General features: G+C 51.0%; 1 protein-coding gene across 25 annotated transcripts in view; it reads right to left on the bottom strand.

Annotated features, from left to right (window-relative positions):
• Positions 1-26,389, bottom strand: part of EPB41L1 (erythrocyte membrane protein band 4.1 like 1) — a 130,002-nt gene that overhangs the window by 24,501 nt on the left and 79,112 nt on the right. For 12 of the 25 annotated variants that reach the window (XR_016387913.1, XR_016387912.1, XM_089896807.1 and 9 more), the window contains 9 exons: positions 25,875-25,950; positions 20,032-20,250; positions 17,637-17,778; positions 16,946-17,098; positions 15,582-15,679; positions 15,138-15,313; positions 12,346-12,494; positions 8,818-9,000; positions 147-335 (listed from right to left, as the gene is read on the bottom strand). Coding sequence is in view for 23 of the 25 variants with exons in the window: in XM_089896807.1 (XP_089752933.1) it covers positions 147-335; positions 8,818-9,000; positions 12,346-12,494; positions 15,138-15,313; positions 15,582-15,679; positions 16,946-17,098; positions 17,637-17,778; positions 20,032-20,250; positions 25,875-25,950 (1,385 nt within the window). In the remaining 2 variants the exon portion in view is untranslated. The remainder of the gene's footprint in view (positions 1-146; positions 336-8,817; positions 9,001-12,345; positions 12,495-15,137; positions 15,314-15,581; positions 15,680-16,945; positions 17,099-17,636; positions 17,779-20,031; positions 20,251-25,874; positions 25,951-26,389) is intronic. The other 13 variants (XM_089896820.1, XM_089896821.1, XM_089896822.1 and 10 more) reach the window with 6 other exon arrangements.

Here is a 26,389-nt window from a genome sequence, read left to right as displayed (position 1 = left end):
GCCCGTTTAGGGAAAAGAACTCATAGGGATGGACAAGCAGCCTCTGGTGGCAGTAATGACGAGGGGCCACAGAAACATGCTTTTAAAGAACTACGCGGCATGCGGTCAGCTCCCGGGCTGGGGGCAGCATGGGGGCGGGGGCTCACGTGGCCAGTTCCCCCAGTAGCTTCCTCCAGTGTAGTTTCGCAGCCTGGACTGGGGGACACGAGCTCGACGTCCATGCATCCTTCCCGGGGGGATGGGGTAGAAATGCCCTCCCAGAAGTGTCTGGTAGCTGGCGGCATCATGGAGGAATGTGTGGCTTTGGGGGCGGCAAAGTCCTCTGGGGGCTGAAACTGAGCAAATCCCAGGTCTAAACGCCTACTCCGCTGTTGCTCGACCTGCCCCACAGAGGCCTCCGAAGACAACTCGTTTGCAAAGGCCCTGGTTTCACCCTGACTTGCCCAGCGAGTTTCAGCTCCGTGGGTCTCAAAGATCCGAATCTTGTTGGCCACAGAGGTCTTGCTAATATCTTCCAGGGAGCCCTCTTGACCCCCAGCCTGGAAAGAGGTCATCTCCTTTTGCTTCCCTGAAGGGAACCGCGACCCCTGGGCTTCTTCGGGGACAACTCTGGGCTTCCTGCTGGCGATGGGAGGGGCCCTGCGCTCACCTCCGTCTGGGGTCACAGCCAGCCCTACTCGGTCCTTGGGCTCCGGGCTCTCTTTAGGAGGATGGGCATGTTTGAGAAATATGGGGGACTGTTCTCCAAAGCGGTCCCTGAGCTGCACAGGCTCCCCCGACCCATAAGGGGCTGGGCTTGAAGAAGCTTCCTCTGGAGATGTCTGAGCCGCAAAGGGACGGGGCGAGGTTGGGAGGGGGGTGATCACCTCCTCCATCTGAAGAAACGCTGGGGCCTTGCTGTCCTCTGTCACAGGTTCTCCTGTTTGGGTGTGAACTGGTCCCCTCTCTCTGGGCAGGAAGTTGCCTCTGTCCGGCTTGGCTGGCTTCCTGACATCGCTAGGAGGGATGGCCCATGGAAGGACACAGGCCTGGCGGTCTGGACGCACGGCCCCTCCTCCGTGAGGTGAGTGGTTCCATTCTCCTGGGGGACTTTTCTCAGCCTTTCCCGTCAAATCTCCACTCTGGGTGGCCTCTCCCCCTGCAGTTACTGAGGATGCTGGGTGGGTAGACTCTCCTTCCACCTCCCACCGGGCTTCGTACTCAGCAAACATCAGCCCTGGAGAAGGTCCCTTTCCGAGCTGCTTGACAAAGACCTCCAGGTCATCTGGTCCTTGGTTCATGGGGGGCCCCGCCCCTCCCTCTGAGGAAGCTGAGTGGGCTTCACCCTCGTGGTGCTTGTTTCTGCCGACAGCGGCAGCAGAGCCCCATGGGCCTGAGGAGTCCAGCTCTGAGCTCTCCGTGAGCTCCTCCGACAGCTTCCGCCTGCTCTCGCAGCCAGGTGGGGCATCTAAGTGCTCTTCTCTCTCCTCCAGGGCCGGAGGGAGGACTTGGTCTTCAGACTCTTTCTCTCCATAGTTTAAATAGAAGCTTCTCTCTGCAAAGGAAGTGTCGGTTTCATCGCTCGAGTCGGCTCTGGCTTCTGTGTAGGCTGGGTCCAGCAGAAACGACCGGAGTCCTCCCGTGTCGGAGGCTGGAGAGGGGACGTCCACCTCTGCAGGGCCAGTGGCCGGGGCGGCAGGTCTTCCGCAAGCCTGGAACTCCTCCCACTTCTGCCTTAGCTCCGCCGGGCCCTCCAGCTGACCCCTGGAGGCCCGCTGCTTCCTGATGGTTGCCTCCCCAGGGTCCACCCTGAACCAGGAGCCCTCTGGGAGCGTTCCTGCCAGCGTGCGGCCTGCAGCCAGAGAAGCCCCTCCTGGGCCTTCCCTGACCCAGGGGCTTTCCTCCCACACTGACTCGAAGCCTTCAGGGCTCGTGATCATTCTTCCTTGTCGCTGTGTGTTTGCTCCTTTGGCTCCCACCTTTTCTTCTGTGGCCATTTCAAAGGTGAACTTGTCCACCAGGACGTCTACCTTGGAGAGTCTGCCGTCAGCAAGCATGTCTGCGAGGCCTGCCTCCCTTTCTTCCTGCTGTGTGGCGGTCACTTTTAGGAGACTGAGTTCTTCTGGCCTAATGTACTCTCTTTCTATAAATACCCAATGCTCTGAACCCTGCGTTTTAATTGGAGCAAGAAGAGTTAACATGAAATATCAGGCACCTGAAGAATGGGTTCCCTTTTTCCCTCCGCAAGAAGGGACCAAGGTCCACCTGCCCCCTTGGTCAAGGTCAGCTGGCTGGGGACAGGAAGGCAGGTCAGCCTCATCAAGGCTACTCTTCCCATCAAGGCACCCAACAAATTATCTACTGATGCCCTCAACCACCACCCTAACCGGGTAAAATGGGATGCGGTCTCATACCCTCCCCGTGTTAACCATCGGGGAATGGAAATCCACAGATGGTCCAGGACTCTTCCTCTTTTAATAATAAAGCTGCCAGTGTCAGAGGGGAAAGTAGCTTACATCACATGGAATCTTTGAAGGCTAGAGCCAAAAGAACTCCTAAGACTTCCTGCAGTCCAATCTCCTACTTGTGCAAATGGGTAAACTGAGGCCAAGAGAAGGTCAGTGACGTTTTCAAGGTCACAGTCAGTCGAGTCAGGAAAAGAATGCCTGAGAGCCTTGCTGACTTACAGCCAATGGAATATGGGTCCCAACTGCGATCTAATGTCGAGTTGTCGGGGAGGCACTGAGTTAAGTTTCACAGGCCACAGCCTGAAATCGGACCTTTCTGCAAGAGCTAATTGGAAGGAAAGAGATTAGACCAAAATATACCAAACGGCCAGCTCTAGGGGTTAGTGCCAGTCGCTGCAATGGCTGAAACAGCTTGAACTCTGTGGGGTTCATCCCCAAACAAACAAATACCAAGGCCTGTTCTTGGAGAATTCTAACAAAATCCACAGAAAGACTGGAAGAGGACTGACCTGAACATATCATAGAAGGTAAAGATCTAAATATCCAAGCATCATCCCTGGTCCAAAGCACTGGGAGTACAGCACCGTCAACCATCAACAAAACAGCCCTCTACCTCCCCTAGAGTTTTTCAAGCAACACTTAGGAGGGAAGGATGGACTTCTAGAATTGTTAAAAAAGCAAGAAGGCCAGGAATTCCCTGGTGGTCCAGTGGTTAGGACCCGGTGCTTTCACTGCCAGGGGCCCGAGTTTGATCCCTGGTTGGGGAACTAAGATCCTGCAAGCCGCGAGGTGCAAACAACAACAACAACGCGAGAAGGCCAATGGGATTTAAATCTTCTTGAAACCACAGAATACTTTCTTCACACAAAATCTTGATGGCAATCCAATATGTAACACAGATACAGGGCTCCCCCCTGTGGAAGTTGGAGGCCTGGGCTGCCCTAGTGCCCCGAAGTGCCTCCCTCCTTTGAAACCACTGCTCTGACCCAAGTCCCTCATGGCACAGATGTGGAAACTGAGGGCTGGGGAAAGTAAGCACCGTGCCCAAGGTCAGAGAGTGAGCCAGTGGCAAAGGCAGGCCTAGAACCCGGTCTCTGATTCTGTGTCCTGTGAAAAGCTCCACAGTAAGATGTGCCGAAAACTGCTCCTGACTACAGCAGGGGGCAGGTTCCCATGCGCTTGGGCTCCAATTCAGGTTATGACCTGGTGAGGAGTCTGTCAGATCCCAGAAGATCTGAAGGATTCTGAAGACTCAAGGGAGCATTATAAGCCCTCTGACCTCCCCCACCCCTCCCCCTGCTCCATTTTAGCAAAATCTCCATGACTGTCAGGGAATCAAACCTCATTAAGAGAATCTTGCCAACAGGAAAGAGAGAGAAAAGGAAGGGGGGAGGCCCAGACAAAATCTGCGTGGGTTTCTGAGATTCTACTCCAGGTTCTTAAGCTTTCAGGACAACAACACTTGAACCATCCCAGAGGGAAGAGTTTTGAGAGCCTACAAAGCCTCCTTTCTCTTCTACTTGGGAAGCAGGCGCCTTTAGCTGCTCCCATTTCAGCTTGTACTGACACCATCAGCCTGGCAAGGATGGCCAAAGATGGTCCATGAGACCCCTTGTGGAACATTCCTGCCCACGTCTAACTAGAAACTAGTTTCTAGCAACCAGAAGCTTAGAAACTAGGTTGAGTGGGGTGGGAGCTGGCACAGAACAGAAAGTTTCTGCAGAAAGAAAAAGGGAAACATGTACTTATATTTAGTTACTATGTGCCAGGCAGTGTCAGCCCTTTGGAGAAGTTATTAACTTTAATCCAAATGGCGACCTGTGAAGCAGGTCCTGTTACCCTCATTTCAGAAGGGGAAACTGAGGCTCCCAGAGGGAAGAAGAGGCTCTGCATCTAACAAGTAAAAATCCTGAAGAGAGAAAGAGCCTGAACAAAGAGAGGAAAGCTTTGGCTCTCTGACCCAATTCACAGGATAAATGATGTCAGGGAAGCCGCCAGGCCATTCTTTCCACTGAGCCAGGGGACCTTCAGTGCCTGCTCAGAGCACCCCCTGCTGTCAGCGGGAGCCACTGCAGCAAGACTGGCCGCGAAACGGGAGCTGGGAGCTGGAGTGGGGCCAGTTCTGTTCCCACACAAGCTGACAGGAAGAAAATCTCCAGCCAGGATTCTGCTGACCCCGGGCTGTTCAGGGTCCACCTGGAGCTCTGGGTCACATTTTGGGCCCTGCTCTTTACAGGAGACCCCCAGAGGAAGGGGTCCAGGACAAGGAGCCCTCTAGAACCCACGGGAGAAGCTGCGGAAGAAAGTGGGAGTTGGGGGGCAGAGGGGACGCTGAACTCTGAAGGGCCTTCCTGGAGGAGGATGCAGAGTGGAACTACAGGCGCCAGGGGGCAGAGCGAGGCCCACAGGCAGGTGACTCGGAAGGGCAGGTTATAATTCAATATGGAAACTTCCCAACAGATGACTGAAGAAGACAAAATGGACTGCTGTTAAGAACAGGGAGAGCCCCCTTGTGGAACAGGCTGGACGGACAATTTTCAGGGATGCTGGTGAAGGGCGCATGTGGCCCTCCCAACCCTGCAACCCCCCAAGTTAGGACACCTGTGCTTGGCTCTACGCGAATCTCTGTGCTCCAAGGCATCACTGCTTCCCTAACCTGGGGATGCTGTTGACTCCTGTCCAACTTCTCTCAAGAGTGCTCCTAGCTTTGTTTTTAATTTTACATTTAGGAAAACTTCAGAGTAGAACCGTGATTTATGTTTTACCACTTACGTAGCTGACTCACGGCCCTCTTACAGTTCCAGGACGTTTCTAGCAGCTACAAAATTTTTCTCTGGGAATGGAGAACAGTATATTCTCCCTCTGAATAGTATAACAGTATAACAGCCCTCATACACACTATGCCAACAGAGGAGGGTTGGTTATCAGAGAGAAGGAATTTTCACCCAGATGATCAATCGGTCCCTTCCAATCCCGACGGTCTATGAAGTCCCAGCAAAGAGGGAGGATGCAGCCCCCTGCTCCTGGGCCTGGATTCCACCCGGCATCCACGCAGGGGCACAGGAAGTTCCGAGGACCCTCGGCCTACTGCCATCCTGGGCAGAGAAGTGATGCTCTCCTCATTTAGAATGCTTGCCTGACCGACATCTGTACAACCCCAAGGATGCTCCCTGGTGAAAGACACCCACTTTTGCCTGCCTGGGGACCCTGACAGACCCAAACTCCAAGGGGAGTTTAGAGAATGGAAGCAGGGGATGGAGGGGCTAATTAGTCACTGCTAGACCTTACTCAGGCTTCTGAACAGAGACAAGACCTCAGAGCAGAGGTATTTAGGTGCCATGATCCCTGATCCCAAGCTTAGCAGTCAGAACCTGCCTCCAGGTCACCTGCCTCAGCGGGACCTGAGAGGTCATTTCTACCTGCCCTTTTTAAGCCAGAGGAGACTCAGACCATTCCGTCTTCCTTGAATGGTTTCAGTCCTATCCTTCCTGAGAAACCATGGATGAGGGACGGGCTGGCCCATTATGGACCCCTGGGACAGGGGACGCTCACTTGTCACAGCATGGGGCCAACATGAGCTACCCACTGCTCCCACCTGCAGGGCAGGGTCTGGCCCACCCCCTCAGCCCAGAGAAAGGGTTTTCTTAAGATTATTAGGGTGGTTCTGGGTGGGTGGGGAGGTGACGACAGTAACCTCAGGAGATGCTGCGAGGCTTTTCTGAGTGAACACTTCCAAGCCTGTGGCCGTCCCAGGCTCAGGTGCCAAGTCCTGCTGAGAGGTGTCCTGGGTCCTCTGGGACTGCAGGGGAGGCCCAGGGCCGGAGGAGAGGGGAAGAGGGAGGAAGGGAAGGAGAGACAGAGAGGGAGAGACAGAAAGCAGGAGAGAGACACACACACAGAGTCCGTGAATAGCCCAGCTTTGTAAATCCCTCATCCTTAGGTCAGGAAGGAGCCACGCCATGACAGCCCATATTTGAATCAGGGATTCCAGTTACCATCAGCAGTGGCCCCAGGACTGTCCAGCACTTTCCAGTTTATAAAGTGCTTTTATATCCATTATTTCACTTGACCTTCCCCACAGCACTGTGGAGTGGCAATTTTGGTCCCCTTTTAGATGGACTGACAAGGCAGTGAGGCTTCCGAGAGGTGATGTCACTCACCCAAGGACCCAGTCCAGTCCTTGGAGACAGCTCCTCTCATCTCCCAAATCTTCAAGAGCCTCTAAATGCCAGTGGGACCTGTAAGCCAGTTAAAAGGTCCATCGCTCCAAGGTGAGCTCCTGGACCAGACTTCTCTCCAGCAATGGACTACACTTCTTGCGGGGAGACAGTAGGGGGGATGGGAGGTGGAACAGACTCCACCTTTTAATGAGACGCATCTTCTGGCAGTTCCAGCTATCACCAGCAGGTGGGGCACCCCATGCCAGGCTGCTCAGAGCATCTCAGCTCCCCGGAGTCCAGCCCTCCAGGACCCAGCCTTCCTTTCTCTGCTGGAGTCTGACCCCTTTGGAAGCCTCTACATCCACCTCACCGACTTCAGGACTGACTAGAGGCCACTCTGGTCAAGCGTCTCTCAGGGCAGGAGGAGGGGCGTGTGTAACTGGATCACTAGACCAGCCCCATGGCCCCATCCAGGGTCTTCAGTGTCTTGATTGTGCCAGCGGTGACCACAGAAGCCCTCAGTGGGTGAAGAGATTTGCCCTCCTTCCATGGCACCAGCCACAGAGGCCCCCATGGCATCCCTGACGTCATGAATCACCAGCCAAGGAGCTACCACGGCAGCCTCACTAGACAAGGCCCTGGTACCCGGCACGTTGAGGCCACGGGAGTGCTGATTCAATCAAAGGCTCACTTATTAGATCACAGCTGCATCATCAATTTTCAAAGCTCTAAAGGGCAGCACAGGCACAATTGACTGTCTCCTGAGCTTCATATGATTTGGTCTTGCTCCCAGGCAGCTGTGATTTAATAGCAAATACAGTGGCCTGGGACATAAGAACATTAGATTCTGGCCCCTCTTCTACCAGCTATGACACTGATCAAGTCCTTCCCCTTCCTGAGCTTCCGTGCCCATGTGTAAAATGAGGACCTTGAGCCAACTGGGTTCCGAGGGTCCTTCCCAACTTTAAAAAGGATTCTGATTTGAAATTAACCTTCTGTGGGAGAGTTCCAAGGCTCTCCAAATGAAACAATAAGTAACTCACATTGAGCATCTAGGTCTTCTGCTGCCCCCTCCATGTTTTATCTCATTGGATGCTCACAACAGTCCTGGGAACTAGGTGCTTTTATTATCTCTATCTAACGGAGGCTCAGAGGGGTTAAGTAACAAGCCCAGAGTCATCCAGCTAGCAGGCAGCAGGGCCGGAATTCAAACCCAGGCACTGTAAGGCTAGACCTCAGAAGGGTCTAAGACCAGGAAGCAGCAGCACTGGAGAGAAAACACCTAATATAAACAGGGGCAGGGCTTCCCTGGTGGTGCAGTGGTTGAGAGTCCGCCTGCCGACGCAGGGGACGTGGGTTCATGCCCCGGTCCGGGAGGATCCCACATGCCGCGGAGCGGCTGGGCCCGTGAGCCATGGCCGCTGAGCCTGCGCGCCCGGAGCCTGTTGCTCTGCAACGGATGAGGCCACGACAGTGAGAGGCCCGCGTACCACAAAAAAAACAAAACAAACAAAAAAAACGGGGGTAAAGAGTGCCAAGATTTAGCAGTGCTAAAAATACCAGCTTGGGATTATAAATACAGGAATTCTCAAGATCCTATCTTTCTCTTTTTCAATGAGAAAACACCCCATGCTTTCCACTCTGAAAGACAGGTCATGTGGGATCTTTTTCTGGAGCACCTGGAACAGCTCTGACTTTCCTAGAGGATCTGTTCCCTTCTGGTGGGCTCTGAGGATCTTCCTAGGAAGGAACCCTCCCACCATCTGTGTTTTCACAATAGGCACAAAAGGGTCTGGCTACTGGACAGAACTACCAGGATTCTTAAAATTTTGTGTGTGTGAGAATCACCTGGGGCACTTGTTTAAAATACTGATTCCAGGGCTCTACCTCCAAATACTCTGATTCAGTAGGTCCGAGTCGGGGCCCCAGAACCTGCATTTCTAACCAGCACCCCTTCCCCATTACACTCTGGCTGATGGAAGGGAAATACACCATGCTACGGTGAGTCTTCTGAGTTTTTCAAGGTGGTCCCTGGGGCCCAGGGTTCCAAGAGTGAGTGAATTTGTCTTCCTCAGCTTAACCTGCTGCCCCATCTCCATCACCACCTTACGCTGCAACGGGGCGTGGAGGGGGAGGGTAAGTCAGTACATAGCAACCTTCCCCACCGTCTTTACCCAAGGCCCCAGGTGAGGGGTTCGGGTGAGGCCTACCTCGTTGACCTTCTCAGGGGTGCCCTTGGGGGAGGGGGAGGCGGGAGAGGAGGGTAGCCTGCGTTCCCGCTCCCAGTCTCGGTCCCGGTGGATCAGTTTGCTGTTGGGTTCCTTCAAGGTCCTCTTGAGCTCGTTGATGCTGGCCTGGTGCTTCAGCAAGACATCCTCTGGCTTGTCTAAGAACTGGGGTGTACAGAGAGGACAGTCAGGTATCAGAGGAACAGCTCCAAGAAGAGGATGCAAGGCGTGGTGAAAATGGTAATGGTCCCCATCACCGCCCTACATCAGCAAGGTGATTCCCATCCATGGCCCTGTCTCACCCTCACAGCGTCCCACAAGCCAAGCAGGGCAGGGATGATTAGCCCCAACAGGTACACAAACCACTCAAGATTAAAGAGAAGAGCAAAAAGCACTTAAGGTTAAGAAGAGGAGACTTCTGGCCAAGTACCATCTTTTCTTCTCCCCTGCCTGGCTCCTGGTCTTGGAACACCTAAGTCAACCCAAATCCCACAGGTCTGGGTAAGTTCCCTTTAGTTTCACAAGGCGCAGAGGTGACTTCCCTCTGGTTACAACCAAAGCACAGTGAGAAATCACCAGTCCTGTTCACTGGGCTGCTCTGGCCCACTGCTTGGCCTCCTGGATCCTGGTGCCTACCTCTGGCCACGACTTGGACCACTGTGCTTAGCAGGATCCTCGGTCTAGGCCCCTCCTAGCCCAACGTGTGCCACTGCTCAGGCCCCGTAGGGTCCTTCTAAATCCAAGGACATCCAGAGAAATGTGCCCTGCTTCCACACCAGGGGCCAGGAAGAGATGATGTTTAGGGTTCTCTGCTGTGAGCCACTACCTTCCCCAACCACCCAGGATCTCCCAGATTCCTTGTGGGTACCAACTCCTCAAGGGCAGACAGGGTGAGATACAGCCAGACAGAGAAACTAGGGCTCTGTGGGGTGTTCAGGAAGATTAGAATTAGAGGCCAGGAAGAAGGGAGGTAAGTCCCAAGGCTGGGCACAAGAACCGAGCCAGGTACAGCTGGAGTCATAGAAGTGTCGCTATTAAATTGCCAAGTTGGAGCTCTGGGCGGTACAGAGGTACCCTTGCCCTTAGGTCAAGTGAGGACCAGCCTTTGCACAGGAACCAGCAGTAGTCTGCCTACTTCTGGAGGCAGGGCAGGTGCGCTGGCAGCCCAAGGACCCTTATCTGCAAAGCTGTTTGAGGACTCAGGACAAGAAATAGACAACCTCAGCTTATTATAAAGTCAGATCAGTGATTCTGGAACAACTACTTGGAAGGCAGGCTTGCCCTTGGACAAGGCTAGAGTTCCCCTGGGCTTATCTCTGGCATCCGAGGATCCACTATGATTGACTCCTAAGTTAACTAAGGAAGGAAGCCGATGCCACTGAGGCTCTGCTTTCCCTCTAGTCATCTGTCTGTACCTCCTGCATCCCTTCCTGAGCAGCTGTCTCAGGACAACGTCTGTCTGAGAAATCAAACCCGATAGAGGGTGCACAGGTGGGTGGGTTTGGGCCGCCACGGACCTAAGACGTGGCTGGTGACCTTCCATCTTGAACCTGCCGCACTGGTCCTGTGAGCATGTGGTGTTCCCCAAGGCTGAAGGGAGCAGTGGATCCTTGAAGGATAAGGGCCTGGGGGAAACCTAGTCCAAATGCCTTGCTGTGCAGATGGGGGACTGGGGCCTGAGGGGACTTTACCAAGACCCTCAAAGAGTCAGTGGCAGAACTGGGGCTGAAACCCAAGAGCCAGGCCTTTCTGAGGCCCCAGCCTCTGGCCTTTCCCTCAGCAGCCCAAGAACAGACCCACTTCTCCTGCAGTTAAGTGTCAAAGGAAGAGCTGGACGCACCCACTTCTCCTGCAGTTAAGTGTCAAAGGAAGAGCTGGACGCTATGTGAAAGGGAAGGAGGAGTGGTTAGCACCGGATGAGGGCGTTGAGAGAGGCAGCAAACGGGAGGAGGAGGCTTTCCTGGCAGAGCTGGAGCAGCAGGGGCCCCGCCCGCGGGAGGTGCACCTGGGGCTGAGAAGACAGATGTGCTCTGTGGCCCCTCCCTCCCCACACCCCCCACTCCCACATCTGGTTGCCCATAGATACGAAAAGAAGCTTGGTCGGGGGGGGGGGGGGGACACAGGGGACACAGATGCGGAGGCATGACAAGACAGTGGTACAGGGAGGAGAAGAGTCAAAAGAAGGCTTTGGGGTGGGAATGGGGGGAGGTGTGGGGGATGGAAGTGGAGATGAACTCAGTGAAAGCACAGGATGGCCTGGAAGAACTGGGGGACACAGTGGGGGATGGTCAGTGGGTGGGAAGCAAGCACAGCGTGGTCTGGAGAGGCAGAGCATGAAGCTGGGAAAGGGAGGGAGAGGTGGGGAGGCAGGGAAACACGGGTGGTTGGTTGGGGGGGCTGGAGTCTCTTGATGAGCTTAAGCTGGGGAGGGGGTGATGGAGGGCGGGGTTGGGTGAGGGAGGAGGATGGCCGGGAGCGGAGGAGAAGCTGAAGTTGAGGTGGTGCTGGGATGTGAGCCTGGGATGGATGGTGGGGTGATGACAAATGAGCTGGGGTGGGTGAATGGCTGGGTGGGCGGGGACAGGCCCCATGCAGTACCTCCTGCTTGTGCCTCGGCGTGGTTTCCTGCTCCGGCTAGCGGGACGTGGGAGGAGGAAAAGGAACCAGCAGGGTCAGTAGAGCAAATGGATTAGAGATACCGCGACTGGCCTGGTCCAGCAGGTAGCCCAGAGCACTCTGGGAAGCTGGGTGGGCCACCAGCAGGGCAGTGAGGTCGTCAGAAGGTACGGGACGTGAAGCAGGGAGCCCAGGAAGGCGAAGAAGGGGGCGGGAGGCCTGGAGGCAAAGCGGCCCATCACACTCGGCAGACGGGACGTGGGGCTCTGGAGAGTCATGCTTCTTGCTGTCAGTGTGTGTTCAGGGGCTTGTGCTCCCAAGGTGGGGGTGCATGATGGAAACCCAGCACACCCGTGTGTGCACGTGCCTGTGTGTGTGCGCACGTTGTCTGCACGTCTGGGGGCATAACCCTATGGGCGAGGGGGTACACGTCTGTGAGTGAACACCTGCGAGTCTCAGGCCACGCGGGCCTGCGTGAGCGTGCGCACAGGTTGGTGGGAAATGGGGGCGGGCGGCAGGAACTTGAACCTCACCCTTGTGGCCTGCAGGGACACCCTATCATGGGTGAGCGGGGGCTGTGCAGATCCAGATCACAGGCAAAAGGGCAAATTAGAAGTGAGCAAGAGGAGGCCAGAGTCCACCAGGGAACAGAGTGCCCCTCCCGGAGAGCAGGGCAGAGTGAGCGGAAGGGTACAGGGTGGGCAGCGTGCCCCACCACCACCTGCGGATTCCAGGTATTGAGCACGGCCCAAGAGCAAGGCCCTGTCCATGGTGCGCCGCACAGCAAGGGTGCCTGGCCACCGCTGAGGGCACCTGAAGGTCAAGGCTGAGCCTAGACCCAGGATCAGCCTCCTGACGCCCAGGTCAGAGGGTATGAGAAAGCGGGGCTCGTACCTTTAACTCCTTGATCTTGGTGGGGGTCCTGACCTCTCCCTCCTCAGCCTCTGACCGCCGCCCCCCAGACTCGCCATCCTCCTCCCGCTTGTCACCGTCAGGTCCTGCGTCGTGGTTCTCACTGACCGAGGCTGGGCGAGAGAACTCTGCTGAAGTGGGCAGAGACGGCCGGGCGGCCATGTGAGTCACCTCCCAGGCACAGGGAACAGGAGCCAACCCACCGCCCGCCCAACCATGCCTGGTGTAGAGCAGATACCACCACAGCCTCAACACGCTGGGGATAAGGAGCCAGTGCCCAGAGGAGAGGCGTGGCCTTCCCCAGGTCACTCAGGTGGTGAGAGCCAGAGCTACCTCCAGCGCCAGGCCCTCCCCTGATTTCTACAGCACTCGAGCCTGGGTTCAAATCTCAAATCCATCTCTTCTTGGCTGTGTGATCTTGGATAAGTTATACAACCTCTCTGGGCCTCAGTTTCCTCATCTACAAACAGTACCTAATTCAGACAACTGGGAGGAGGAACAGAAAAGCTAATGTGTCTCAGAGAAGCAGCGGCTGGCTCAGAGTGAGCCAATTCGATCAGTGTTGGCTCACAAATGTTACTGTTTTTGTTGTGGTGGTCGTAGCAGATACTCGCTTGACCGTTATTTAACAAGACACAGATACTGTGAGATTAGCTTTTATTAGTGAAAGTTAAAGTCCTGAGGTTTGCACATGATTTACCTTCTTTTTAAATTAGGGAGAAATCAAGGGGATCCCTGCACTAACATCTTTCTCACTCACTGGCACTCCAAAGTCCTTTTCTGAACAGGAAAGAAAGGGATGGAATTACAGACTTCACATCAGACACTGGGCAAAACCCAGACTATGCCCAGGGCTTGTGTCTCAGTGGAAAAAATGGCTGGAAAATACTGCATTAAAATCATCAGAGCACAGATTATCCTCAGGATTGGCATAGATTTTTTTTAAAAAAAAAATTATCCCTTTTATTCATATATATCACTTGACAAACTGCCCATTTATGCACATTATTTCATTAGATCCACATAATACTCTGTGTTGATGGCTAGGATGGGAATTACTATCCCCACTTTAAAGAGGATAAATTGAGACCTTGAAAGGAGAAAGGTCCCACTGGTAACCTTTCAGTGAATCAGGACAAGGACCCAGGCCTCCTGGCTTAGAGTCCGGGCTTCCTAGATAATGAACTTCACCAGTTCTGGGCCAATCTTTGCTGCTCTGAACAATCTGGGTTTCATTCAGCCCCCAGCATGGTAATGGGAGCTGCGGGGGAGGACAGAAGGACAGCACAGCCCTCTTTTCCCTTTGCTTAAATCTCAGCTCTCAGCACTGTACCTACTCAAGGAGAATAGGGAGCTTCCTGAGCCCCAAATGGACCCTTGCAAAACTGCATGTCCTCCGAACACGGCCAGGGAGTCCTGGGGCGGGACTCACCTCCATACTACTGGAAACATATCAGACTCTCCTGATCACCTGGCAAACTCCTAAGCATCCTTCAAGACTCTAGCCCAGTTGTCACCCTCTCTCCACAGGGCTGCTCTGTATTCTGTACATACTTCTCCCACCAGCTGAATCATGTTGAACGCTGACAAACCTACTACTCTGTGAGCTCCTCAAAGGAAAGGGCCATACTTATACTCAAAACCGTACCCAGGACCTAACACAAGGCCTGGCACACATCTAACACTAAGGAAATATTTGTTGCCTTGCCTGGAGGCCAGCCCCAATATGTTCTGGGAGCATCTGCTGGTCCCCCACCAAAGTCCCCATCTCCTACCTTCAAGCTACCCCCTATAGACCTAAAAGCAATAATAATTTATTAGTGGTCCTACAATTTATTAAGGTCCTACTATGTGCCATGAACTGTTTTGGGTGTGGTAGAGGTATTACTTGTTTAGTTCTCCCTATAACACAATGAAGTAGGTATTATTCATTTTGCAGAAGAAGAAACAGGCCCAGGGGAGTTAAGCTGCTCAAGGCCTCCCATCCTTTCATTCAAATATTTATGGACCACCTCCTGCATCCATGGAGCAACTGGTGAGTGTCAAGGCTGAGACCTAACTCTGCCTAACTCCCAATGCCCCATGTGGCTTCTGACCCTCTCCTATAAACTTGTGAGCATATCCTGGGAGAGTTCTGGGCCCTAAAGGGTGCTGATTTAGTAGGATTAGGTAAAGGCCTGGGACTTCTCATGTTTACAAGCTCACAGCTGGTTCTGATGCCACATTTTGAGAAGCCCTGGTCTGCTTGATACAGGGCAATGTATGGCCAATTCTCATTAATAGTCAGGGCACCTATCAACTCAAGAGAAACGGGGGCAGTGGAGACTGCCATGCAGTTAGACGTCAATCAGCCCAGAGCCGAGTGGAACCAAAAAAATGATTGGGAACAACTCCTTCGCCTCCAGTAAGGCATCACCAGCTCCACACTGCAGTTACAATATACCATTCCAGAATGGTGACAGGCTGTAAACCGCTAAGCTTCTTGGGAAGGGGGCCCAGAAAACCATATGGCTGAACCTGGGACCCCAAAAGGCCGCAACTCAGGGAAGTTGTGAGAAGCCCAGAGTGTCAGTGTCACATTCCAGCAGAAGTGGTACCGTAGGCTAGACTAACCCACTGAGAGTCCCCAGATGCAGCAGTGCTCTGGGGCCACCATGCCTGGTGCAAATCAACTGTGATGTGTTCACCGCCTCCACTGCTCATTCTACAGGACCCGGCATGCCCCCACCCCCTCTACACGCCACTCTCCCCGCCACCTCCAGCGTGGGACATACCTCCGTCAAGGCTGCGGGACATGGTGTACCGTTTGCTGGAGGAACGCTCAAAGAAGGGCGCGGGCCGGTCGATGAGGGCGCTGGCCTGGCGGGTCTGTGCCTGGGTCCTCCCACTATACCGAAATTTGGAGCCCATCACCAGGAAGCCCTTGGGTGGGGGCTCAGGGGACACCAGCCTGCAGGGGAGGGATGGAGGCAAGGAGAGAGGATCAGACGCGCAACGCCAGGCCCAAGGCTGGACCACAGCTGGCCTTCCGTCCTGCTGTCCCACCACCTACGACAACTCTCAGTGGTCCAGAAGGTGAGAGACTTGGGGAAAGAGGAGGAGGAGGGCTTTCCTAGAGTCCCTACTCACTCCTCCTACTGAGGAAACACAGCCGTCACCCACATCCACTCACAGCCTCGGCCTCAGCCCCTGTTACCACACCCCAGGGGCAGGCTCACCGGAAGAACGTATGGTGCTCAATGCAGACCTTCCACAGTCTCTTGGCCGACCGGTGATTTGGGAGCTTAAAGCCAATCGTGCTCTCAAACTGCTCATACTGCAAAACCAGGGAGGGTGGGTCAGAAGCAAGGCCTGGGCCCACTCTCACCACCAGTCCATCCTTTCTGAACCTCTTTCTCAGGCCTGTATGACTCTGGCCTGTTCGTTCATTTATTCATTCATTTAATCAATCAGCTGGATTAAGCCCGTACTCTGTGACAGATCCAGAGCTAAGCAACAGAGACACCAGGGTGACCAAGACAGAAGATTCTTGGCGGGGGCGGGGGTGGGGGGATGATAAATGGGTAAACAAGCTCATCTCAGATACTGATAAGGGCACAAAGGAATGGATAGAGATGTGTGATGTGACAGGGAACGCCTGCAGGCGCACTACTTTAGAAAGGGTGATCAGGGAACGCCCTCTACACAGGGGATCTCTGAGCAGAGAACTGGAGGATGGGAAAGGAACCAAAGCTATGTGAGAAGGTGGGGCAGAGGATTTCAGGTGGAGGGAACAACAAATGCAAAGGGCTGGGGCAGGAAAGAGTTTGCTTATTCAAGGATCTCAGAGAAGGGTGAAGGGGCTGGAGTGCCCGTGGGCGTGGGGCGGGCGGGGCAGAGGCATGTGGGAGAGGCAGGTGGCCAGACAGAGTTAGGACTTGAGTCCAAGAGCTAAGGAGAGCTCTCAGAAGGTTCAAGTGAGGAGTGGGAGTGGGGTGGGTTTGACATGAACTGATGCAAGGGACTTTTAAGCTCTCTCCGGCAGCTACGAGGAAAATGGCCTGGAGTGGCAGTGGAGGCCGGGAGACCAGTGAGAAGGACAGTGTAGGCATGGAGGGGAGAGACGGTGGCTGGTGCAGTGGACAGAGGGACAGAAGCAGACGGGCTCGCATTTATTCTAGAGGTAGAACCAAGCGGACTTTGTGATGGGCGGGATGTGGAGGGTGGGCATATTCATGTTTGCATGTGTGTGTAGTCGTGTGTCTGTGTGTATCTTCGTATGAGTACCACATGTAAGCAAATCAGGGACATGGACATAACATTCCCTGATCTGTATAACCTGAATATATGTGGTTTTCTTTATGCGTATACTCCCGTGTGTGTGTGTGTGTGTGTGTGTGTGTGTGTGTGTGTGTGTGTGCAGGCACATACCTAAAGTGCAAAGTCTACGTAGAGAGCCCCAGCAAAAGAGGACTGTCTCCCTACCCAGCACCCAGCATCTCCATCCATGTATCCTGGGTAGGAAAAAACCCAGGCCCAGCTGCCGGGGTCCCCTTCACTTTAGCTGATCCTGGTGACGAAGGGATTCCCAAGGCAGGCTCACCTCCCCAGGCCGGATCTTGATGTAGAAGTTACTCCTCTTGTAGGAGATCTTGAGAATCTTGGGCCAGGCGAAGCGGTTGATCCTCAGCCGGTCCCGGTAGATGAGCAGGCCATTGGCACAGACTCCTAACATGATGTCGATGCCCTCAGAGTCCTGTGTGAGAAGGGACCGTGGAATGACCCCGAAACCCCATTCTGAGCTCTGCTTGTAATGAGCCCTCAGGAGCAGGGTTTGAGCATCCATGCTGGAGCCCCACTGACTAATCCCTCACAGAGCCATTTGTTCATTCATTTTGTCCTTTATTCACCCACTCACTTGTTCAATCATTTTCTCTATCAATCACTCAATCATTCATTCACCCAGCAAACAGTTAGGGGTACCTATGCATACTAGGTCGTATGCTATATGCTCAGGATACAGAAATAAGTTAAGGCCTATGTCTTTCCCTCATGAAGCTCTCGATCTAGCGGTGGCACAGACAGATTCATAAATAAATATAATACAAGGAGAAAATAATAAGGGTCATGGGGAAATAAAGGGTTATGGAAGGTCAAGTTATGAGAAATGAGAAGAGAAAAGGCTTCAGGTTGGAGCTAGCACAGAGTCTGGCACACCAAGCCCTCCAGAAGACCCTGGTAGTTCCTCAGAAGCATCCCCCAGAACCTAGGGGAACCCTGGCACCCAGCAATACCTTGGCATGGTGCAGGTCTACTCCGTACATAGAAAGCTTCTTGGCGTTCTCTAGGAAGTGGATTTCTGCTTCTCCTGGGGTCATGCCCCTAAGGGAAAGAAAGTGATCGCTGGTGGCCAGTGGAAGGACCAAGGCCTGAGTCCTGCCAGCCGAAGATGACCGTGATCAGAACCTGTGATTCCAGGAAGGCAAGCATTCTGGAGCAGGAGTGTGGCTGGGCCTCCCCAGTCCCTCACCTCTGCTCTCAGTGCCGGACAGTGCACCCCTAGCCCCCGCTTCAGTCCACTGAACTCTCATCTCCTGCCAAAGCTCAGGTCCAGCCTTATTTTCTCCAGGAAGCGTTCAAGGCCTCAGCCGGGAGTCCAGATTTTTGCCTCATTCTGCCACTGGATTAAATGGGAGCCATAAATTCTGTTTCTTCACGACAGTGAAACCACTGTGGATGACATTGCTTATCATTACCACCCAGGGGCTCCTAAATTATTACCCATAAAGGCTATTTTTCGCAGAATTTTGTATCAGAAACCACTTAATCGCCCTTGAGGAAAGGAGGAATCTCTCTCCTTTCTGAAAAGAAGAGTTACGTAATTCATCAAGTTCCTTCTTGGCTTTGGCTGCCAGGAAACTGTATACTCTCACAGCATTTGCTGAGTAACATGTATTGAGTACTACATGCTGGTTACTGTTCCAAGCACTTTACATGTATTAATTCATTTGAATCCTCATAACAGGACTATAAGGTAGATATCACTATTCCCACTTTATAGATGAGGAAACTATGGCACAGAGAGGTTGAACAACTTGCCTAAGGGCACACAGCTATTAAGTAGCAAAGTCAGGATTTGAATCCAGACAATGTGGCTCCATGGTTCATGTCCCCAGCCACTTCGTTTACATCTGTCTCATAGCCTCAGTTTCCTGTGCTCTGTCTACCTCGGGGAGCTTTTGTGCAGAATACCTGGACACTGGAAGTCAATCTGCTTTATGTCAAAAGAGCTGTTACAGCTGAAGGGATGGCCGTTAGGATTTCTCCAGCCCATATTGATCTGAACTTCCCCCTCTGAATTATTAGGACTCTTGCGAATCCCTAACACACCTTGCTGCCTACAACAGGGATGACAAAGAACCCAGGCAGACACTGCTAACCGGCTGCACGGTTTCAGTATCCTGCTCAACACAACACAACAGCAGCCGTTACTAGCCAATCAGAGTTGGTGTGCAAGTCTCTGAGAGACACATTTGCCACCCAGACCTCGTGTCCCATCACACCCCAGCAGGCTTTCTTCCCCACGTACATGATCCCTCCACCTCCGGACCTGGGCCTCTCTCCAGATGGCCTCTCTCCCCAGGACGCAACCCTCCTCATTCCCTCCATCCTTATTAGCAATGTGATAATATCACCATACCCCCTCCCACATGCATAGCACTTTACAGTTTACAATGCACTTCCACGTCATTTATCACATTGGGTTCCCCTGACAAGCCTGGACTTAGAATCCAAAGTACTTCCAGCTTAAAAGGATCATTTAGTTCCAAGGGTCCCCTCAGGGAGCGGGTATCACCCTCACGGCAGGGATTTGGAAATGGGGGATGCACTTCGGTTGTTACAATGACTGACGGGGTGTTATGGGCATTTAATGCCTGGGGCCCAGGGATGCCAAACATCCTGCACCAGTAGTTGAGAAACACTGATAATCTAAGTCCTTACAAATACAGGTAACAGATGGGGCTGATGGGTTAAATACCCAGCCCATAATCACACAACTAGTTAACTATCTTCTAACTCCTGGCACAAGCTGCTTCTCCACTGCACAATCGACTACTCAACTCCTCAAATCCCAGAGCAACAATAATAGCCACCATGCAGTGTGTCTCTAATGTGCACCAGTTAGCCCCTCCAGGACCCTACAGCACAGGTTTTATTAGTGCCCCCATTAAACAAATGAGGAAACTAAAGCACAGGCAAGTGAAATGACCAGCCCGAGATCCTCTGGTTAGAAACAGACAAAGCCAAAAGGTGAACCAGGCGGTCTGGCTTTAGAATGTAAACTTTTGAACTTTATGCCCGGAGACATCAGGACACTTACCCAGGGACACACAATCATTATTATCATCTCCAATTGGCAGTTAAAGAGACCGATTCTCAGAGGCCAAGGACAGGGAATTACCATACCAGTACAAGAGCTTAAGAACCTGAAGTTCCAAGCAGTCATTTAAGGTCACATAGCAAGTTACCATCATTCCCATCTGATGAGATGATGTGCTCTCAGACACACCTCACGTCAACGGCAGAGCCAGGTGGGGTACTTACAGCATACGATCCTGTGGCCTAGCCAGGAAGGTTCTGGCCAACAGGGCAAGGAGCAAGGGGAGGCCTGGGCGGAGGCCCTCTCACCTGTACGTCTTGTGCAACTCCATGATCCTTTCTTCCAGCTCCCGGGTCTGGTTAGGGGCGAAGCGGAGCTCGCTGACATAGTTGCCCACGTGTTCCTCAGCATCATAGTCACCTAGCTCAGCCTGCACGGCATAGGAGCCCAGCAGGGCATGCGTGACGAAGGAGCAGGGCAGGCGGCCTGTGATGATGTCCGCCCGCAGCTGCAGGCACAGGTAGTACCTGGACATAGGGGAGAGCTGGCATGGGCACGGGGGCCACTCCCTCCCTAGATTCCCCCAAGCACAGCTGCCCACCGATCTGTCAGCACCAACTGATCAACGCTCAGCGCAGCAGAAGAGAAATGTTCCCAGACACTGGCATGTCGTGTGTTAATACTTTGGGTGCATCCTAGAAGATGGTTATGTAACATTTCGTGCAACGTTAAGCATTTTTGTTTATTTCTAAGTTTGAAGGATTTTTCCTACTATACGAACATTTTCGATTTCTAACTCATTTTCAAGCTAAATTAGGACTGCTTTGCTGGTTTAACCATTTTTTAAAAATGTGATGTATTTTTAATTATACTATTAATATACTCTTATTGTGGGAAAAATGTAAACTTTAGAGATAATTCTAAATTTCCTCTTGATGTGCATTCTCAGTCCTAACTCCCTCCCCCAGAGGTCACTCCTGTTATCCCTGTGGTGTTTAGACCTTTTTCCTCCATGGACATATAGAAATGCATGTGGTTTTCACATGATCATCTCCATGGATGTAGAAAAAGCAGTTGATAAAATTCAACATCGATTCATGATAAAAACTCTTATGAAACTGCGTATAGAGGGAACATATCTCAACATAATAAAAGCTACTTATGGCAAACCCATAGCCAGTATAATACTCAACAGTGAAAGCTGAAAGCCTTCTCTCTAAAATCTGGAACAAGACAAGGATACCCACTCTCATCACTTCTATTCAACATAGTATTTCAAGTCCTTGCTACAGCAATCAGTCAGGAAAAAGAAATAAAAGGTATCCAAATTGGTAGGGAAGAGGTAAAACTGTCATTATACGCAGACGACATGATATTACATATAGAAAGCCCTAGAGACGCCACACAAAAACTGCTAGAACTGACAAATGAATTCAGCAAGACAGCAGGATACAAGGCTAACATACAGAAATTGGCTGCATTTCTTTACACTTAACAATAAAATATCAGAAAGGAAATGTAAAAAAAAAAGATCCCTTTTATTTATTTTTTTAATCTATGGTTTTTATTTTTAATTTCTGAATGCATCCAAGTGCTTCAAAATTATTAAAACTGAAACATTATACAGCAAGAAAAAAAAAGACTTCTTTCTTGCCACCATGGAACAAGTTACCAATCCTCTACATGCAGGAGCTCCATTATTGCTGAAAAAATCCCTTTTAAAATAACATCAAAAATAAAATAAAATACTTAGGAATAAACCTGACCAAGGAGGTAAAAGACTTATATGCTGAGAACTATAAAACATTAATAAAGGAAATTGAAGATGATTCAAAGAAATGGAAAGATATCCCATGCTCTTGGATTGGAAGAATTAACATTGTTAAAATGGCCATACTACCCAAAACAATCTACAGATTTAATGCAATCCCTATCAAATTACCCATGACACTTTTCACAGAACTAGAATAAATAATCCTAAAATTTATATGGAACCATAAGAGACCCAGAATTGCCAAAGTAATCCTGAGGAAAAAGAACAAAGCAGGAGGGACTTCCCTGGTCGGGCAGTGGTTAAGAATCCACCTGCCAGTGCAGGGGACATGGGTTAGAGCCCTGGTCTGGGGAGATCCCACCTGCTGCGGAGCAACTAAGCCCATGCACCACAACTACTGAGCCTACACTCTACAGCCCATGAGCCACAACTACTGAAGCCCACCCGTGCCCTGCAACAAGAGAAGACACTGCAATGGGAAGCCCGCACAGTGCAATGAAGACTCAATGCAGCCAAAAATAAATAAATAAATAAAAATTTTTTTTTAAAAAAAGAACAAAGCAGGAGGCATAACCCTCCCAGATTTCAGACAATACTACAAAGCTACAGTAATCAAAACAGCATGATATTGGCACAAAAACAGACATATGGATCAATGGAACAGAATAGAGAGCCCAGAAATACACCCACACACCTACGGTCAATTAATCTTCGACAAAGGAGGCAAGAACATGCAATGGGGAAAAGACAGTCTCTCCAGCAAGTGGTGTTGGGAAAGTTGGACAGCTGCATGTAAACCAGTGAAGTTAGAACACACCCTCACACCATACACAAAAATAAACTCAAAATGGCTTAAAGACTTAAATATAAGACAGGACACCATAAAATTTCTAGAAGTGAACATAGCAAAACATTCTGACATAAATCGTACCAACATTTTCTTAGGTCAGTCTCCCAAGGCAATAGAAATAAAATCAAAAGTAAACAAATGGAACCTAAACAAACTTACAAGCTTTTGCACAGCAAAGGAAACCATAAACAAAACAAAAAGACAACATACGGACTGGGAGAAAATATTTGCAAATGATGTAACCAACAAGGGCTTAATTTCCAAAATACACAAACAGCTCATACAACTCAATAACAAAAAAAACAAAACAACCCAATCAAAAAGTGGGCAGGGGGCTTCCCTGGTGGCGCAGTGGTTGAGAGTCCGCCTGCCGATGCAGGGGACGCGGGTTCGTGCCCCGGTCCGGGAAGATCCCACATGCCGCGGAGCGGCTGGGCCCGTGGGCCCTGGCCGCTGAGCCTGCGCGTCCGGAGCCTGTGCTCCGCAACGGGAGAGGCCACAACAGTGAGAGGCCCGTGTACCACAAAAAAAAAAAAAAAAGTGGGCAGAAGACCTAAATAGACATTTCTCCAAAATGACATATAGATGGCAAATAGGCACATGAAAAGGTGCTCATCGTCGGTAAATACTAGAGAAATGCAAATCAATACTACAATGAGGTACCACCTCACACCGGTCAGAATGGCCATCATCAAAAAGTCTGCAAATAACCAATGCTGGAGAGGGTGTGGCAGAAAGGGAACCCTCCTACACTGTTGGTGGGAATGTAAATTGGTGCAGCCACTATGGAAAACAGTACGGAAGTTCCTCAAAAAACTAAAAATACAGTTGCCATATGATCCAGCAATCCCACTCCTGGGCATATACCCAGAAAAAAACTGTAATTAGAAAAGATACATGCACCCCTAGGTTCACAGCAGCACTACTTACATTAGCCAAGACATGGAAGCAATCTAAGTGTCCATCGACAGATGAGTGGATAAAGAAGATGTGGTACATATATACAATGGAATATTGCTCAGCCATAAAAAGAATGAAATATTGCCATTTACAGCAACATGGATGCAACTAGAGATTATCATACTAAGTGAAGTAAATCAGAAACAGAAAGACAAATACCACATGATATCACTTACATGTGGAATCTAAAATATGACACAAATGAACTTATCTATGAAACAGAAACAGACTCACAGACATAGAAAACAGACTTGCGGTTGCCAAAGGGGAGAGGGGGTGGGGGAGGGATGGAATGGGAGTTTGGGATCAGCAGTTGCAAACTATTGTATACAGAATGGATAAACAACAAGGTCCTGCTGCAGAGCACAGGGAACGATACTCACTATCCTATAATAAACCATAATGGAAAAGAATGTGAGAAAGAGCATGTATATATGTATATATGACTGAATCATTTTCTGTACAGCAGAAATTAACACAACATTGTAAATCAACTATACTTCAATAAAATAAATTTTTTAAAATACATGTAGTTTTGGTTCATGGGTGTTTTTACCATGTAAATGTTATCAAATGCTATATCTGACCACACAGCTTGCTTTTTCACTCCCAACTATGTGCCTTAGAGCCCTTCCCATGTCAGCACACGTGACCCCTTTATTCATTTTAACTTCTGCACCATATTCCACTGTCTGGACTAACCTGTTTGCCAATGTTTCCTCAAAACTTTTTTATTTGGCTCCAGCTCTAAATGAATTGTCCAAATTGGTTTAAAAGAAACATTTCCAACCACTAGGCCATGATTTTTTTTATAACTTTCATGCACACTTGGATGATGTTACAACTTGTAGAACCATTTCAAAGCACTTTTTATTGCTTTTTAAGTTACTGTGTAATTTTTTTTAATATTCCAGTTCATGCTCAGCCTACAATACCTCCTTGCCCACTTTGCTATGTTTCACCATTTTTTTTCCAATGACTTGTTTCTTTTCCTTTCAAGTGGCTTTTATTTAGTATAGTTTTTACTGCTCCACGACATTATTTTGCAGAGTCAGAACTGAAGCTCTGGCCAGAAGTACAATACACGTGGCCTCAGTGTGTGCTCAGGGCCAGCAGCTGCTCAAACATTACAGGCATCGAGTGTGGGCTTATAAGCATATCATTCGAAAGTCTCCAAATTCAGAAATCATTACCAAACACACTGGTCAGTCTTTCATTTCAGTCACTTTGTCATTCTGACCAGTTTATTTGGGTTCTACATATTTTTGACTAAATCAGCTGCCACTACCACCCCATCCCCTGAGGCCAGCCACACCGGGCAGGGCTAACTTCCTTCCTGGTGTCCCTAGAGGCCCAATGTCCAGGGACCAGCACAAAGAGGAGAGGCACCAGTGGGCAAGACCAGGGGATGGGGGCTGTATTGGTCTAAAGCTCTCAGCCCTTTAGGGAATGAAGTTTAGACCCTGCTGCTGCCACCTTGGCCCCAAGCTGACCCTCAGGGATTAGAGCGGGGCTAATGAGGCCAAGGCCTCAGGTCTGATCTATTCCAGGGATATCTGCTTTATCTCCCAAGGCCAGAGTCCGTATCTTGACCTTGGCCCATTGCCTGGCAAATGGCAGAGATTAAGGAGGGACCCAATGGGAGACAGAGGATGGCTTAGTAGCTCCCTCTCCTGCTGTAGGAATAACTCCAAGCCACATCCTATGGTTGGTGGGTGTTTAGGGCCCAGCATAAGGATGACACAGCCCCAGGATATTGTAAAGTAAGACTATCTCTTTGGAAGGGGCTTAGATAAAGAGAAAGGCCCCTCCCTGTTTTGGATTTCAGAGGCAGGATGAGCCCCATGGAAGCTCTCATCCTGAGATGCTTTGCACCCCCTTCTAATCTTTAAGCCTTGTTATCTACTGGCACTGAGGCACAAGGCCTGCACCTACAATCCACGTTCACCCCAGCAGCCTGGGCTTGCCTCCCTGGGGTGGTCACATGCCTCATTTGACTCCCACACGCCTGCCGTGTGCACAGAGTAGCACACAGGACCAAACTCCCACTTGCAAAGGCATCTGTGTTCTAATCCCTCCTATCCCCAAAGCTGAAACCTGGCGGTCCAGCCAGCACATCGGCCTTCAGGCATGTCTGCTTTATCCTACCCAGAGATGGCCCACACCATGCTTTTTAAGAGTTCAAATTAGCTGCCAATATTTAAAAAGTGTGGTTTTTACTCTCACATCTCTAGCTTCGCTCCAACTATCAGGCCTGATTCCCACATGGCAGTGACTGCCCGAGCAGAAGAGCAACTGTTTTAAGCGGCATCTGTCCTCTTGAATTCACACTGAGCCCCACCGTTCCCTGTGACACCTCCCCCTCTGGAGTCAAGGGTCAGTTGCCATCGACCACTCTGTTTGCATCACTTTCCCTTGCACTGAGTTGGCTTCCCTTGTTGATGCTGTCTGCCTGGCCTCAGCAGGCATCTGGGTTTGCACCAGCCATCATGTAACCATATACCACCTTGTGTCTCCCAGGGCTCTGTGTCCATCCCCCTCCTCCACCACCCCTCCCCAGCCCTCACCTTGTGATGTCTTCTGTCAGCTGGGCAGGGTCAGGGGGGTAGAACTTGACTGTGAAGGCAAAATTCCAGGGGCTGCCTGAGAGGAGAAGATGAGGGAGAGATCAGAGAGGCCCCATCTCACCCGTGGGTGGCCCAGATGCACCATGCCATGGGCAATTTTTCAGTCTTCCCATAACAATCATCTTAGGACAATCCAATAAGAGAGGCTGGCACATTATTCCCACTTGACAGATGAGGAGACTGAGGCCCAGATTAACAGACTTGTGAACTAGCAGTGGGAAGGAAGGTAGAAAGAAAGAAAACAATGGTGCATGCCAGACATGCTGTTAATTACTTTACAAACATTGCTTCATTAAACCTCACAACGTCCCTGTAACTAAGTCCTTGATAATGATTATCCCCATTTTGTAAATGAGGACGGTGAGGCCCCGGCAGTAAAGTGGCCAGTCCAAGGTCACAAGCTAGGAAGTGGCAATGCTGAGGTTCAGGCCCAGGCCACCTGGATCCAGAGCCCA

This window comes from Delphinapterus leucas, chromosome 15 (assembly GCF_059928025.1).
Source record: "Delphinapterus leucas isolate spDelLeu-1000000601 "Yukka" chromosome 15, BTC_Dleu_Yukka2, whole genome shotgun sequence".
NCBI classification, from domain to species: domain Eukaryota; kingdom Metazoa; phylum Chordata; class Mammalia; order Artiodactyla; family Monodontidae; genus Delphinapterus; species Delphinapterus leucas.
This window is presented reverse-complemented; position numbering and strand designations above follow the sequence as displayed.